Source organism: Polistes fuscatus, unplaced genomic scaffold, assembly GCF_010416935.1.
Source record: "Polistes fuscatus isolate 324 unplaced genomic scaffold, CU_Pfus_HIC Scaffold17, whole genome shotgun sequence".
In the NCBI taxonomy this organism is placed as follows: domain Eukaryota; kingdom Metazoa; phylum Arthropoda; class Insecta; order Hymenoptera; family Vespidae; genus Polistes; species Polistes fuscatus.
Window position 1 is genome coordinate 1,262,859 of NW_025113075.1, and position 11,791 is coordinate 1,274,649.

Consider the following 11,791-nt stretch of genomic DNA (forward strand, 5'->3'; position numbering starts at 1 on the left):
AAAGGATGATTGGTAATCGATAAATCGTGCGTGTATAAAAAGACACAGACAGACATAGTCAATCCATATAAATGTGAACGCAACTGGGGAAAAATATCATGCGTTATCATAAAGAATAAGAAGGGGTCAATCCCTATCGCGGAAATGGTATTGTCTTCGAATAACATTCTCGTAAACTATCAGAAAGTTGAATAGTCGCTATTACTATAACCCTTCTTAAAGAGGGGAAGAAAAATATAAGGAAAAAGATTAGCCAGAAGTTTGACGCAAGCGCAGAACAATTGCACATACGACTGATGCAAGGAAGATGTTAGTAACAGTCGAATGATAGCTGAGATCTGACATTGTTAACAATGACTAACAAATACGATAATAAAATAACTTACGTGAACGATTACGAAGATTACAAAAAGTACGTAGACTTGACCACGGAAGGAAATCGATGGATTTTGGAACCATTGGGTATCTGGCCACTGAACAAAAATTCCATTGAAGTTTCTTGGAAAGACAAGTGTTTTCGTCGATTGAAAAGTTGCATTTTCTATTTCCTCATGATCTTTGTATTTGCATGTTGCGGTCCTTACGTGATTTTCGAGGTCGAAAGTACCTATGACAAATTGAGACTTACTGGACCACTGAGTTTCTGTGTTATGGCTATTCTTAAATATTTCTTTTTGACATTACACGAAAAAGAAATTCAATCGTGTATCGGGTATATTGAAATGGATTGGAAAAGTGTTAAAAATTTAAAGGACGAACAAATAATGATCGACAAAGTTTACTCGGGTCGTCGTCTTGTTAACATTTGCAATGTATTCACTTTCGGTGCTGCTGGATTTTATTATATCATTTTACCTGTTATGAGTAACAAAATTGTTCTACCTGACGTTAACGTTACTTACAGACCTGCGCCATTTCCCGTTACTAAATTTCTCATAGACATTCGTTACAGTCCAGCAAACGAAATAGTTATTCTCCTTCAATGTCTTTACGGATTTGCTGCTCATTCGATAGCAGCCGGTACTTGCAGTTTAGTGGCCATTTTTACGATGCACGTTTGCGGTCAACTTATGGTTCTCATCAATTGGCTGGAACATTTGTTGGATGGTAGAGAAGATTTGTGTTCCAACGTAGACGGCAGAATGGCGAGTATCATTCGACAACACGTTCAAATTTTAAAGTGAGTGACCATTTTTTATCACTCGAGAATAATTGTTTTACCTGGAAAAAATATTCATCGTTTTACAGATTCATATCGATCACTGAAAATTTGTTACACGAAGTATCTTTGATAGAAGTTGTTGGGTGTACATTGAACATGTGCTTACTAGGATATTATTGCATTATGGTGAATAGAAATTAAAAAAATGAGATGACAACACCAAATAAAAGTGACCATTTTTTATCACTCGAGAATAATTGTTTTACCTGGAAAAATATTCATCGTTTTACAGATTCATATCGATCACTGAAAATTTGTTACACGAAGTATCTTTGATAGAAGTTGTTGGGTGTACATTGAACATGTGCTTACTAGGATATTATTGCATTATGGTGAATAGAAATAAATTATTGAAAATAATGACATGTACAATACAAATAAAATATTTTTTTACAGGAATGGGATATCACTGAAATATTAGGATGCCTAACTTATACCATTATACTAACGTCTATAACTTTCAATATTTTTATATTTTGTTACATCGGCGAGCTTCTGATGGAACAGGTAAGTTCAATTATTTACAAAAATTCATTGAATTATCAATTTTATTGAATATCTTTTATGTATTAGGTAAACGAGTTAAGCGAACGATCCTACGGGATTGATTGGTATCGTTTGCCAAGAAAAACGTCACGATCATTAATCCTTCTAATCGCGATGTCAAGAACAACGACGAAATTAACCGCCGGAAATTTTATGAATCTTTCTTTGAGCAGTTTTAGTGACGTACGTATGAATTTTAAATATATATTAATCGAATAAACAAAAAAAGAAAACATATAAAACGTTAATTCATTTGTACATGACAGATTATCAAATCATCGGTCGCCTATTTGAATATGTTACGAGCAATGACGTAATAAAATGTATCCAACAAGCAGAAAACACCTAAATGAAAATAATCGAATAACAATATATTATTTTATTGATTTAAACGAGAAAGAAAAAACAAATTGACTGGATGAAAATCTTTTTTTTTCGTTTCGTTTTACCTTAAAAACCCAATCCATTAGCATGAGAAAAAAAAAATAAACTATTCAACATTTTACCATGAATATATATATGTATATACTTTTGTAAAAATTATTTGAACAATTTTACGATACGTACCGACAAATTTGCTAATCCTAGAACGTAAAGTATACCCTAGAAGGTTATTATTTACACTGACGACAAGCTTTACCCTCGAGTCCTGTCGAAGGAAAGAAACGACTCGACTGAAAAACGCTTGCGCAGTTTGATTACTTCGTGGAAGGTAACGTCAGGTAAGCTTCGTACGATTGAAAGTGGCGAATGGTAAGTTAGTAGCGATCGAGTGGTCGTTCGGATATAATCGATCATGTCTAACGTAACTACGATGAACGTTATCGTGCAAGATAATCGAGATGAGATGAATTTGAACGTTCGATTGAATCGTTGGATTTTAAAATCGATCGGTGCATGGCCCAAATCGTCCGAGACATCTTACAAACAAATTTATTTGCACAGATTGAGCAATCTCATTTGTTACGGTTTAATTATATTTTTGATGATACCATGCGGATTGCATTTGTCGTTGGAAGTCAAAGATACTTACGACAAATTACGGCTTACCGGACCATTGAGCTTTTGTTTAATGGCGATAATAAAATACTGTGCTTTGACGTTAAAGGAAAATGATATTCGTCGTTGTTTCGAGTACATCGAATTGGATTGGAAAAAAGTTCGACACTTGGAGGATATTAAAGTAATGAAAGATAATGCTAATGTCGGTCGTCGCATAGTCATCGTTTGTGCAATCTTCATGTACAGCAGTGCTGCATTTTATTACATCGCCGTACCTTTTGCAAGAGGTTTCGTTATCGAAGATGACACCAATCTAACTTACAGGCCACTCGTTTATCCAGTTGCAAGGATCATCGTTGACACGCGTCGTACACCCGTCAATCAAATATTCTTTGGTATTCAATGTGTTTCAGGATTTCTCGCCCATTCGATTACAGCGGGTGCTTGCGGACTTGCTGCAACTTTTGCCATGCACGCTTGCGGACAATTGCAAGTTATTACGATATGTTTGAAAAATTTGATCGACGGTCGTCAGGATTCTTTTGATACCGTTGAACAAAGGCTCGCTGATATCATTCAACGTCATGTTCGTGCAATGAAGTAAGTCAAACTAAAAAGACAAATTTTTTAACAAGACGTCTCATTCGCATCTAAATCATTTTTATTCTAAATTTTATCTACCTTTCAGTTTTATCTCACTCACAGAGGAAGTGTTGAATGAAATATCACTGGTTGAAGTTGTTGGGTGTACCATGAATATTTGCCTTCTTGGATATTACTGCATCACTGTAAATAAATAATTGAAATTAATTAATTACTTGTACGAGGGTATTTAAAATGATATTTTTCATTTTTTTATATTTACAGGGTTGGCAATACAACGAGACTATGGGTCGTGTAACGTACATCATACTATTCATATCAGTTACTTTTAATATTTTTATATTCTGTTACATAGGTGAACTTCTTGCCGAACAGGTAAAATTACAATCTTACATTTTTTGGAATTATATCAAATCATTTCAATTGGATTAGTTTTGTTATTTTTCTTTTGTTTTTTTTTCCTTCCGATTAAAAGTATTATACTTAACAATATTAAAATTAAGATAGTAATCGATCTATATCACAGAATAGTCAAAAGAAATCCTGTAACAGTGCCAAAAAGTAGGAGAAAGTTCCTACATGATTGACTGGTACCGATTACCATGGAAAAATATTCGTAGCCTTGTCTTGATCATTGCAATGTCCAGTTCATCGAAAAATCTAACCGCAGGATATCTTATTGAATTATCTCTAACTAGTTTTGGTGATGTAAGTATAATATTATATTAATATTATTTTGTCCAATAAATCTATGCTCTAAAAATTAAAACAAAATCTCACGAATTTATCGAACAACGTGATATGTCATATTTGAACGGGGGAAAAAGTTTCTTCGTATTTCAACGATAAATGATTTTTAATTTCGCATAACGATACTATAATATTAATCGAATCTAAACATCAACCATGAAATATTATAAAACCATTGTTCTTCACTTTTACATTAAAATACGAGGAAAACTTGATCACCGTTTCAACAATTCATACTTTGCACACGTAACAAATATTTTATACATTTTATATATTTTTTTTTACAGGTAATCAAATCGTCACTCGCATACTTGAACATGTTGAGAACGCTGACCGAATAAAATGAAAGTAAACGATTATTATTTTAAGATGAATTTAATGAAATTTGAGAAAAGAACATTTTTTCTTAATGAGAAAAATAAAAATGTAAAATAACGTTAGAGAAAAACAAATCATTGGATTATCATTCGACACAAGTTAAAAAAAACAATTTCTTCTATTCTATTATCGGTACTAATATAAGCATAGTAAATCGCATAAGTTACGAAATCGCGAATATCGATCTGCGTAACTAAAACTACTCTTGTTCTTATTAATCTGTCCATGGACAAAAAAAAAGTATCGTGACGCGCAAGCGTATAGATTAGGTATTGCGAGCAGGGTGGTGGAAACAGAAGGGTAGAAACATAAAAGATAATTGTCGGTCAGTAGCCAATGTGCTTCCGTAGAAGAAGAATCATGAACGAAGAATTGAAGATAAATTCAATTGAAGTTAACAAAATGAATGTTAGTTACATAAACGACAACGAGTATAGTGTTCAACTGATACGTTGGTTATTAACATCAATGGGTGCTTGGCGATCGTTGAAGAAACAAAATTTCTTTCAAAAATTACGTTCGATGATAATAATCGTAATTTCATATTTTTTAATGTGCTTTACATTGATACCTTGTACGTTGTACGCAATTATAGAGGAAGACAATTTGCAAACTAAAATGAAAGCACTAGGACAAGTGAGCTATTGGATAATGAGTATAATAAAATACAGTTATATTTTGCATCATCGTGGAAACGTTCAACGATGTTTGGATCATATAGAAAATGATTGGCGTATCATTACAAGATCTAAAGATCGTAATATTATGTTAACACATGCTAACAAAGCACGTTACTTCATTCTCATTTGTACGAGTTTCACGTACGGTGGTATTCTGATTTACAGTCTCGTACGAGGAATGGCACTTATTCCCGTTGTTATCGAAAATCGTACGATTTATTTGCATCCCTTGCCGTGTCCCTGTTACAGTAAATTAGCCGACACCAGATTTCATCCGACATACGAAATTATTTATACTTTACAATTGTTTTCCGCAGTTATAACTAGTTCAATCGTCGTATGCGCTTGCAGTTTAGCTGCAGTTTTCGTAATGCACGCTTGCGGTCAATTAACGATAACTATGGCATGGATTAATGATTCTTTCGTTGATTCTATTCGTTCCAGTAATTATCAATTGACAGATATTGTTCGACTACACGTTAGAACATTGAGGTACGAAAGTACTGTAATTATTAACATTTATATTAGAATTAAACGTAATACGAGGAAATCGTTTGTTCTTTACAGTTTTATCGATTATATCGAAAACGTGATTAATCGTATCTGTTTGGTCGAACTTTTGGGTTGCACGTTGAATATGTGCTTGTTGGGATACTTTTGTATCACGGTATGCCTAAATTCGATGTAATATTCTTTACACGAGATTGTCTTATGTCAATTTTATTCTATACTGTGTAACTAAAACTTCGTCATAATTATTATCGTTATTACCAATTTTTACGATTAAAGTAAAGAATATTAATTTACAACTACGCGTTGTAACATTAAACACTTTTAAATATATATATATATCCATTTTGTCAATGATATTTCACAAAATAAGAAACATAAGCACGGATATTATTCTTATCAATTGTATCATTTTTTAAAAAATTTCGTCAATTTTTTAGGAATGGGAGAATAACGATACGAAAAATACCATAGGATATTTTCTTGTATTTGTTTCCATGGTTTTCAATATTTTCGTATTTTGTTTTCTTAGTGAAAAACTTTCGGAACAGGTAGTTTGATTACTTTTACTTTTTTTCTTCTTTCCAATTTTTTCCCTATCTAATTGATTCGTTTTAATTTTTCTTTTCTCTTGTAAATTTTCTTTCCTTTCTTTTGTTCTTCATCGAGTTATCCTAATTTTCGGTAACGTTGATTGAATATATCAAAATTAGGTTTGTTGATAGTGCCTTCGAGTAGGTGACGTTGCTTATGCGTGCGACTGGCATCTACTTCCTGTTAATACTGCACGCGGATTTATTTTAATTATACTTAGATCCAATTCCGTGGTACGATTAACTGCAGGAAAGTTTATGAAACTATCCATTATCACTTTCGGCGATGTGAGTAATTATTAAATTATAATAAATAATATGAACGAAGATAGAAAATATATATGTGGCTGACGATTAATCTGGTAATGTGAATTTGTGTTCTTTGAATGTTTTAGGTAATTAAATCGTCTGCTGTTTACTTCAATATGCTACAAAAAATGACGTAAACTTGTTAAACGTAGTTTCGAATTATCTTTATACACAAAAAAAAAAGAAAAGAAAAGAAAATAGACATTTTATTAGAATAAAATTAAGTATTGACGTAATGACGAACATTTTTATAAATCATAAACCGCGATTTCAACATTTTTTTGTATGTTTTTATGTTTTTTTATATATCAATTAAAAATCAAGAAAACTTATATATAATAAAATTATACTCACATATATAAGGTGTATTATACTCAAACTTAGTTCTCGACAAATTTCCAATACTTGGACTAGACTTCATTTACAACTAATACCTAATCAAATTCCACTAATTTTATTTCGATTAAATCATCACCAGTAAATTTTTCAATCTGCAACAAATATAATGAAAATATATAATTTAAAACGATACAAATCGTTTCACCGTATAAAAATATATCGAACGAGAAGAAACATTATAAAACAAATCAAATTTTCAGTTTCGTTGAATACAAAAATTATCACACACCTCACACACACACACATATCATTTAAAATCAAAACGAATCGAATAATAATAACTGATCAAATCTGTCAAGTGAAAGATTATAGCTCGGCGTATGGTAAAAGCGCGTATGGTTGTCCATAAGAAAATAACCGATTACTCAGACCAATCCAACATACATCAAAACTCGCGCAAGCGCTATACCATAGACAATAATAATCGAAGTAAGAGATAGCTATAAGCGTTCTGATGAGAAAATTTCAGTTTCAGTCTTGCGAAAGGTTTCCTAACGCGATCATGACGACTACTAACGATAAGATCAACCTAAATCATAATTATAAAGCTGACATTAACTACAGTTTGCAAGTAAATCGTTGGCTTTTAAAACCAATTGGTATTTGGCCTTATCCTAGGACATCATCAACGACAATTAAAATTTTCTCATTAATTTTATTCCTAACGTGTATTGGAATTTTAATATTTTCAATAATATCGTGCATATTGAATATCTTACTCGAGGAAGAAGATCCACAAGTCAAATTGAAAACAATAGCACCCCTGAGTTATTGGTCGTTATCGTTAATCCGTTATTGCACACTTTTAATCAGATCCAACGATATTCGTAGATGCGTTGATCGCATAGAAATAGATTGGCAAATGATCAACAAAATCGAGGAACGTGAAACAATGCTGAGTTGCGTGAAAACTGGCCGTTTTATCGTATGTTTCAGTGCAATTTTCATGCACGGTGGCATATTTGCATTTAACATTTTCAAAGGTATTACACCTGTAATCGAATTGGTCGGTAACGACAGTGTTTCCATTTACCATTTACCTTATCCATTTTATAATGAAATTTGGGATATCAGTTACACTATGGCATATCGAGTTATACTTTTGTTACAATTCGTTGTTACGTTCATCGTTAATTCCGTAAGTGTTGGAGCTGTTGCCATAGCAGCTATGTTTGTCATGCACGCTTGTGGCCAATTAAATATTATGAGATTATGGTTGGAATCATTGGTAGATGATATCGATTACGCGTATGATTCGACTCAACAGAAAATCGGTGTCATCGTTGTTCATCATTTACGTATTCTCAAGTATTGCATTTAAATATTCTTTCGAACAAAATGTTTCTTTAACATTGCAAAATATTAATTATCATCATTTGATTTTTAATTACAGTTTCGTCACTTGGATAGAAAAAACATTAAATTTTATATGTCTCGTTGAAATATTTGGTTCGGTGTTCAATATGTGTTTCTTAGGATATTACTGCATAAAAGTAGGTAAATACTTTATGGTTGTTTTACTTTTTTTTGTTTATCGAACAAATAATACTTGCATGTAACGTTTTAATTCTAACTGTAGCAATTGTTTTACTTTCTTTCGTTGGAATAGTTTTTTAATTGTTTAACAGCAATTTAATGAAAATGAATTTGGAACGACTGCTATATATGGTACAATATTCGTATCCGTAGCGTATAATATTTTCATATTTTGTTACATCGGTGATATTCTGTCGGAACAGGTAAAAATATATTTTTATTATGTTATACTAAACATTATCGTATCTATTAATATTATTAATATCAGAATTTGTTGAACATTATATTCTAATACGATTAAAAACATCTTTTAAAAGCATCAAAATTATCCTGCACACACATCTGACATAATTTTCTACTAAATATGTTTCATTTAATTTTTATATTGAATCGAATTTAACAGTGCAGATTGATTGGTATAAAAGCATATTTAATCAATTGGTACAATCTACCTGGAAAATCACCGTTAAGTATAGCACTGATTATATTAAGATCATCACGCGTAACCAATCTCACTGCTGGAAAAATCATTCCCTTGTGTATGGCAACATTCAGTAACGTGAGTAATTTTTATAATAACATTTGTATAACTAAATCGAATTTGTGCTAAAAATATTTTTAAAAAATCTGAATTTTCGAATAGAATAAAGAGAAAAAATATTATACTAAAAAATAATCTAAGAAATGTCATCAAATTATAATTTAAACGATTATTGTTTTAGGTCGTCCAAACATCATTTGCATATTTAAACATATTACGCAAGGTCGTAATCTAAACTAATTAAAATAAATCTAGCAATTATATAAAAATTAGAAGAAACTCTCACGTATAATTAATAACGAATAAAAACATATAGAAAAAAAAAATAACATAATTAGATGTAAATGCATATACATATTTATTAAAATTATAAAATTGCATCTCAATAGTGCGTAAATAAATTTTTAAACTTTAATTAAAACAATATTATACAAGTATCTATCACCTTTAAATGCGAATAAAAATTGGAACGAATATCCAACAGGTATACCAAAAATTATCCCATCACGAGTGAACCCTTTTCCTCTTCGTTATATTCGTAATAAAATGAGAAAACTATGATTGGGATGCGTGTTACTCGCGAATTGATAAATAATTGAATAATATTCTTGGTGTTTCAACTTTCTAACGACATTTTTTCTCAGAATATGTTTACTTTTACAAAGACAATTATATCATTACGATATATACACGCCCTTCGAAGGGAAAAAGTAAACTAACCAACAGAAGGATACGACATTTCAATATAAAACTACACAATAACTTCCCCAATCCTTTCATCGTATGGTTGCACATGCGCGAGGGGTAGAATCCTATGGAATCAATCAATCTAACTAAGCATGAAAGGTTTGTGTCAGTGAGTACGTTGTTTCCGTACGATTCGCATCATGCTGAAAGAAACCACCACCACGTTAACCGACCACAAATTAATCGCAAAAGATTGGAATTACAGTATTCAATTAAATCGTTTGTTTTTAAAATCGATCGGTGCTTGGCCACTATCGTTGAGCGTTAATTTCCTGGAAAAAATAATATCCATTAGTTTGACAACGATCAGTAGTTGTTTGATAGGATTTTTATTGATACCATGTGCACTGGTCACGTTTCTTGGTCGTGAGAGTAGTCTCGATGCAAAAATCAAGATGATAGGTCCACTCAGTTTCTGCGTTATGGCAGCTATCAAATATTACATTTTAACGTCACGAGGAATAACTATAGCCAAATGTATCAAACATATTCGTTCCGATTGGGAACGTGCTGCAAAGTTTCAAGACGATCGTAAGATCGTTATTAAGAATGCAGAATTTGGTAGATCGTTGGTCATCTCTTGTGCAGTATTCATGTACGGTGGTGGAATATTTTATTGCACCGTGATGCCACTTTGTTCTAAGAGAACTGAAATTATTGATAATCAAACGATAAGAGCACCATCATTCCCGATTTATCGAAAACTTATCGATCCAAGAACTAGTCCTCATTTTGAGATCGTCCAATTTCTACAATGTTTAGCTGGTTACGTTATTTATTCCGTTACTATAAGTGCTTGCAGTTTGTTATGCATATTCGTCATGCACGCCTGCGGACAATTCAAAATTCTCAAAACGAAATTGGACGATCTCGTTGTTAGTGAAAAACTAAATAATTTTAATTCGTCTAATAAATTGTTGGGAAACATCGTCGAATATCATTTGCGAATACTCGAGTGAGTTGCACTTTGTTTAAATGACGATTCGATCGGATTGACAATAATTATTTCTGAAAAAAATAATTTCAGTCATAATTTATATTAGTTTTATATCTCGGATCGAAGAACTGTTCAATGAGATTTGTTTCGTCGAATTGGTGGGATGTACGTTGAATATTTGCTTTTTAGGATATTATCTGATGACGGTACGAAAATGATGAGATCATGTTCGTTGAAATACTCGAAAGAATTTGTTTGAAACAATCGTATTGCTCTGCAATTTCTTTCAGGAATGGGAACATAACGAAACAATCGGAACGTTGACGTATTGTATATTGTTAATCTCACTTACTTTTAACATTTTCATACTGTGTTACATCGGAGAACTTCTTGCTGAACAGGTATGCATATTTTTTGAAATTTTTATATTTCATTATGACACGCATTTCATTGCCTGAACGACTCGTATGCAATTTGAAATATCAATCGGTACGAACTTTTTGAGCTACCCGATATTATTATTATTTTTTACGAACATAATGCATAACTGTTCAATTCTTTTGACAGTGTGAAAATGTTGGTTTAACTTCCTATATGATAAAGTGGTATCGTTTGCCAAAAAGGAAAGCACTCGACTTGACACTTCTCATCGCTGTATCAAACGCACCGTTAAAATTGACAGCTGGAAAATTATTCGAATTGTCATTGGCCAGTTTTTGCAGCGTGAGTAATATATTTTTTTAATTGTTATTCAGATTTTCCATTAATTGTAATGTTTAATGTTTAGGTTATCAAATCATCGACAGCTTACTTAAATTTGTTACGTACTTTAACTAATTAATCAATTTGATGTGGACCTATTTATGATTTATCAATGACATAACGAAACGATAAAACAAACAGTTGTCTTTAAAAGAATTTTATTAATCAATCAAAAAATAATCAGCAAAATTTTATTTATAAGATACGCATAATAATCGATAAATAATTATTTTTATTAATGTTGTACGGTATATAAAAATGAATATCTTAAAATGA

At 31.7% G+C, this 11,791-nt stretch overlaps 4 protein-coding genes across 5 annotated transcripts; all 4 read left to right on the plus strand.

Moving 5' to 3' along the window:
* Positions 1 to 353: 353 nt before the first annotated feature.
* LOC122515331 lies at positions 354 to 4,504 on the plus strand. Its single transcript, XM_043632647.1, has 10 exons — positions 354 to 1,180; positions 1,249 to 1,348; positions 1,619 to 1,729; positions 1,796 to 1,951; positions 2,035 to 2,081; positions 2,561 to 3,370; positions 3,459 to 3,558; positions 3,638 to 3,748; positions 3,926 to 4,081; positions 4,411 to 4,504. The coding sequence occupies exons 1-10, from the start codon at positions 354 to 356 to the stop codon at positions 4,462 to 4,464; spliced, it is 2,472 nt and encodes an 823-aa protein (XP_043488582.1). The 3' UTR covers positions 4,465 to 4,504.
* Positions 4,505 to 4,837: 333 nt separating this feature from the next.
* On the plus strand, positions 4,838 to 6,780 carry LOC122515332 (odorant receptor 83a-like). Its single transcript, XM_043632648.1, has 4 exons — positions 4,838 to 5,848; positions 6,132 to 6,242; positions 6,417 to 6,572; positions 6,680 to 6,780. The coding sequence occupies exons 1-4, from the start codon at positions 4,838 to 4,840 to the stop codon at positions 6,728 to 6,730; spliced, it is 1,329 nt and encodes a 442-aa protein (XP_043488583.1). The 3' UTR covers positions 6,731 to 6,780.
* A 609-nt stretch (positions 6,781 to 7,389) lies between these two features.
* Positions 7,390 to 9,339, plus strand: LOC122515050 (odorant receptor 4-like). Of its 2 annotated transcripts, none has more exons than XM_043632211.1 (5): positions 7,390 to 8,300; positions 8,386 to 8,485; positions 8,621 to 8,731; positions 8,932 to 9,087; positions 9,251 to 9,339. In XM_043632211.1, the coding sequence occupies exons 1-5, from the start codon at positions 7,447 to 7,449 to the stop codon at positions 9,302 to 9,304; spliced, it is 1,275 nt and encodes a 424-aa protein (XP_043488146.1). In that variant the 5' UTR covers positions 7,390 to 7,446; the 3' UTR covers positions 9,305 to 9,339. The 2 variants fall into 2 exon arrangements, with proteins under 2 accessions (XP_043488146.1, XP_043488147.1); XM_043632212.1 differs by having other exon boundaries at positions 8,937 to 9,087.
* A 427-nt stretch (positions 9,340 to 9,766) lies between these two features.
* Positions 9,767 to 11,687, plus strand: LOC122515054. The gene is made up of 5 exons (XM_043632215.1): positions 9,767 to 10,771; positions 10,860 to 10,959; positions 11,044 to 11,154; positions 11,321 to 11,476; positions 11,541 to 11,687. The coding sequence occupies exons 1-5, from the start codon at positions 9,957 to 9,959 to the stop codon at positions 11,592 to 11,594; spliced, it is 1,236 nt and encodes a 411-aa protein (XP_043488150.1). The 5' UTR covers positions 9,767 to 9,956; the 3' UTR covers positions 11,595 to 11,687.
* Positions 11,688 to 11,791: the final 104 nt, after the last annotated feature.

What these genes read in the sequence shown, in the direction of transcription:
- LOC122515331 (XM_043632647.1), top strand. Translation starts at nt 354, where the DNA reads ATGACTAACAAATACGATAATAAAATAACTTACGTGAACGATTACGAA. An exon ending in CAACACGTTCAAATTTTAAA is followed by an intron (nt 1,181 to 1,248) that starts GTGAGTGACCAT and finishes ATCGTTTTACAG; the next exon opens with ATTCATATCGATCACTGAAA. An exon ending in AATATGTTACGAGCAATGAC is followed by an intron (nt 2,082 to 2,560) that starts GTAATAAAATGT and finishes TCGGATATAATC; the next exon opens with GATCATGTCTAACGTAACTA.
- LOC122515332 (XM_043632648.1), top strand. Translation starts at nt 4,838, where the DNA reads ATGTGCTTCCGTAGAAGAAGAATCATGAACGAAGAATTGAAGATAAAT. An exon ending in TGGGATACTTTTGTATCACG is followed by an intron (nt 5,849 to 6,131) that starts GTATGCCTAAAT and finishes TCAATTTTTTAG; the next exon opens with GAATGGGAGAATAACGATAC. An exon ending in GTGAAAAACTTTCGGAACAG is followed by an intron (nt 6,243 to 6,416) that starts GTAGTTTGATTA and finishes GTTTGTTGATAG; the next exon opens with TGCCTTCGAGTAGGTGACGT.
- LOC122515050 (XM_043632211.1), top strand. Translation starts at nt 7,447, where the DNA reads ATGAGAAAATTTCAGTTTCAGTCTTGCGAAAGGTTTCCTAACGCGATC. An exon ending in CATCATTTACGTATTCTCAA is followed by an intron (nt 8,301 to 8,385) that starts GTATTGCATTTA and finishes TTTTAATTACAG; the next exon opens with TTTCGTCACTTGGATAGAAA. An exon ending in GTATGGCAACATTCAGTAAC is followed by an intron (nt 9,088 to 9,250) that starts GTGAGTAATTTT and finishes TTATTGTTTTAG; the next exon opens with GTCGTCCAAACATCATTTGC.
- LOC122515054 (XM_043632215.1), top strand. Translation starts at nt 9,957, where the DNA reads ATGCTGAAAGAAACCACCACCACGTTAACCGACCACAAATTAATCGCA. An exon ending in TAGGATATTATCTGATGACG is followed by an intron (nt 10,960 to 11,043) that starts GTACGAAAATGA and finishes AATTTCTTTCAG; the next exon opens with GAATGGGAACATAACGAAAC. An exon ending in CATTGGCCAGTTTTTGCAGC is followed by an intron (nt 11,477 to 11,540) that starts GTGAGTAATATA and finishes TTTAATGTTTAG; the next exon opens with GTTATCAAATCATCGACAGC.